Source organism: Pteropus alecto, unplaced genomic scaffold (genome assembly GCF_000325575.1).
Source record: "Pteropus alecto unplaced genomic scaffold, ASM32557v1 scaffold76, whole genome shotgun sequence".
Lineage (NCBI taxonomy): Eukaryota > Metazoa > Chordata > Mammalia > Chiroptera > Pteropodidae > Pteropus > Pteropus alecto.
The window spans coordinates 8,830,939-8,834,709 of record NW_006443138.1 but is presented as its reverse complement, the minus strand read 5'-3'; the positions used below and the strand labels follow the sequence as shown (position 1 = coordinate 8,834,709).

Here is a 3,771-nt window from a genome sequence, read left to right as displayed (position 1 = left end):
TTCATTTACTTTCCTTTTGCCTCCTTTATCCCCTTATTTATTTTACATAAATAGATTACTTTTATATTTGTAAACAGCCTTAATCTTTGTGCAAAATGATAGCAAAAATAAACAACTATTTTCATATCAATAACCTTACAATCTTAAGACAGCCTGAAAGATCTTAACAACAGTTATAGCAGCTAACATTTATTTAGCACTTGACACCAGGCACTATTCTAAATGCTTTGCAAATATTAACTCATTTAATCCTACCACTCCATGATGGAAAAATGATTATTCCTCATTTTACAAATGAGAAAACTGGGACACAGGAAAGTTAAGAAATTTGCCCAAAGTAACAATGCTATAAAAGCAGTGGAGCAAGGGTGTGAACCCAGGCAATCGGCTCCATCTCCTTAACCACTGCCCCATTGTGATGATTTTTCATTCATCAAAACTACTACTAAAACAAGGCAGTTTTCAATTCTTAAAATAACAATGAGAATTAGAACTAGTGGTAACTACAAAAATGAAATTCACAGCCATATCCTTAATATTTAAAATTCTGCCATACCCAGCGAATAACTTGTAGAAAAATTAAGATGACGAATAACACCTACACAGTATCTACTATATGCCAGGTTTTGTTCTAATATATTTTCTTATTAATCCTAACAATCTCATAAAGTACTATTACAGACGAGGAGACTGAAGCACAAGGAGGAGGTTAAGTTATTACACTGAAGCCACGAGTAAGCGTGAAGCTAGCTTTTGAAACTAGTTTGGCTCCAGAGTCAAACTCTTGACTGTTATCTTACACTGCTTCTCCATGTGACATTAACTTCCTCCCTCCAACATTTCCTACCTCAAAGTTCAAAACAAGCAAAGTGGACCTACTAAAAAAGTTACTCACATCCTAGATATCAACACTGAGAGTTTCTTATTCAACTGAGCTGGGTTGTAGCCCAACATCGATATTTTTTAAAGGTACCACATGTGAGTCTTGTGAACTTTGGTTAATACCGGCTGCCTTAGGTTTCTAAACTAGACAGGGCTTAGCTGAATTTTGGGGGGGGGGGGGGGGGGGAGGTATGTAAATACAAGCACATACACACACTCATTAATATGTATTTTTCCTTACCACCCTTTCCCAAAGAAAGACTGAGAAGAAGGGAAGCATATGATAAATCCAGAAAGGTTACATGGCTTTTTATGCCATGTTAACCAACCTTGAGTACTATTTTAATGGTGACAGTAACAAATTTTTTTTTTATTTCGTTTTTTTTAAAGCAAGAGACAATCAGATTTGTACATAAAAAAAAATAACTCCAGTGGTTGTGTAGAGGGATGACTGTGGGCAAAGAGACTGAAGACAAGGATAAAAAATCAGCCAAGAACTCGACTAAAGACAAACTAGAAGCCTTGTTTAAAGGCCTAAATAACTAAGCACTGAAAAATGAAGAGGATGCAGCAAATTTAAGAAACACCTTTAAGGTAAAACTTATAAGGACTTGATCATAAGGTTATTGATTAGATGTTGTTATAAAATGGACATCTCTAAGTTTGTTTTACATGCAACCAGATGAATGATGATGCCATTAAACTACAGCTGAACTTAGGGAAAACTAAGTAGGTTTTGTGGGTCATGATAGTATTATCTGGGAGAGGAACAGTGTCTAGCATGGAAAAATAGTTTAGGTGGAGTGATGGGAAATGGGTGTGAATTTGCAATAAGAGAGAATAAATGAGGTGAAGTGGTTATGAAATAAGACTAATTTTAAGTTAGATTACAAAAGGTAGTGGTTAGAAAGAAAGAGTGGAAAAGTCTGACATTTCACAACTCTGCTTCATCATCTCAAGAGTTTTCAAAATCGATCCACATCTGAAAAAGGGAAGTGTAGTTCAAAAGGACGATCCGTTCTTGAAAACTCCTAGAGTGGATCAGTCCAGAGGGAAAATCAAACAGGATAACATTTAAATATGTAGTGAATCAAGTAGATCGGCAACCACCCTGACCACAAAAACTGACAAAACCACCAGAGCGTGAATAATACAAATGACCAACCTATAATTTAAAATAGCCAGGATATAGAAGTATGTAATCTTTTTTTAATGCTTTTATTATTTCATGTAATCGTAGCAACTCCAATAGAAGAAATAATAATTGGCACCACCTCCATTCTGGAGATAATGAATATGAAGGACAGAGAAGTCATGCTTCCTCAATAGTCGAAGGTCACATTTTAGAGTAACAGCAAAACCAAGACCATATGTGTTAGTTATCCCACCGCCTAGTATGGTAGTCCATACACCAAACCAAAAACACTGCCAAATAATTCAAAATGCGTTAGAGAGTAGCATAGAAAAAGAAAAAAATGAGTGAACCTCAAGGAACAGAGGAAGCTACCTGCGACAAGTAAATAGTCCCTAGTGTGAGATGAGTCATCACCAGACCCAACTGTTTACGAAATACTCCTGCAATGGGAAATGCTGCCAGCAGCGTGTCATGATAGTCCTAAATAGCAGGCATTAAGAGGTGCCTTCGGAACGTAAATAGGTACTATACAAAGAAATTTCCTCCCCACCCAATCCTGGTTTCTAACGAACTAGCTAGGGGTCCACTGATCACCACCTCCGAGAGAAGGCACCACAGACACTCCCACCGTAACGTAATACAGACGTCTAGGAAATAGCTAACGTCTTCCTAGACAAACGCAGATGGTGTACATCTCCAACTCTCACTGGATACATGCCCTACCGCTCAAAACCACTAACCAACTTGACCATCTGTTTAAAAAAAAAAAAAAAAAAAGGTCTAATACGCTCTTCTAAGAAGAGCACAGCTGCCTAGCACCTGTTATCAGCTCTTCCCGAAGGGCGTTCACCAGAGTGAAGCAGAGAACGCAGGGGCAAATTAGATTAACGCCTCAGAGGAAGAGAGAAAGCCGCTGGAGTCAGAAGAGCAAACATAAAGAACTAAAGTCTGAAAAACAAAGTGAGCCAGAAAAAAGAAAGGAACTAGGCAACCAACCGTCTCAGAAAAAGTAATACAAATAAAAGCCCCCCGCTCTGGGGCGGGGCAAACCAGAACAGTGCCGAGGCCTAGCTGGCCTTGGAGCAGGAGCCAGGTCTCTAATTCCGAGGCTGAGCCGGCATTCTCGGGAAAACAGCTGACACTACCAAGTTTTCTTCTCCTGCATCTGCCACAGGCTGTTCCTAATAAAAAAAAATGCCCTCGCATCCCTCCCCAGCCGGCCTCAAAGCAGCAAAAGCACCCCTCATCCCAAAAAAAAAGCAGGGGTGTTCCCCGAAGCCGTTACTTACCTTCCCGCTCACAACACCCGTCGCCGCCATGTTTCCTGCGCGTGCTTGTGATGACGTAGCAGCGCCTCACGTGTCTCTCGTACTCATAACAACATCCGGCAAAACTAGACTGATATCCGGGCGAGAAAGCGGCGGGGAGTAGCCGGAAGGGCGCGTAGTGCAGGGGCGGGGCGGAGGAGCCACTGTACTGCTGCGTGCTGAGTTGGCCTCAGAGGTAGCTAGGGTGTCGTCTTTGGTGCATAGTGCGCATGTGCCAATGTATTTTTCTTAAGAGGGAACCTAAATTGAAGTGTTTTTGCCTTGGGGTTTGCTGCGGGGCGGGACTCATCCGTCCGCAGGCCACTTGTTTCTTAAGAACACCATACTGGGAACCAGGAAACATGCTCCCGGCTTTGTGGCCATAGGCAAGTCGCTTCCACGTTCAGCCTGTTTCTCATTTGTAAAATTGAGATAGTGGGCTGTGGC

General features: G+C 41.1%; 1 protein-coding gene across 2 annotated transcripts in view; it reads right to left on the bottom strand.

Moving 5' to 3' along the window:
* Window positions 1-3,422, bottom strand: part of TBC1D15 (TBC1 domain family member 15) — a 59,061-nt gene extending 55,639 nt beyond the window's left edge. For both annotated transcript variants that reach the window (XM_015598518.2, XM_006923752.3), the window contains exon 1: window positions 3,307-3,422. In XM_015598518.2, the coding sequence (XP_015454004.1) occupies window positions 3,307-3,336 (30 nt within the window). In that variant the 5' untranslated portion in view covers window positions 3,337-3,422. The remainder of the gene's footprint in view (window positions 1-3,306) is intronic.
* Window positions 3,423-3,771: the final 349 nt, after the last annotated feature.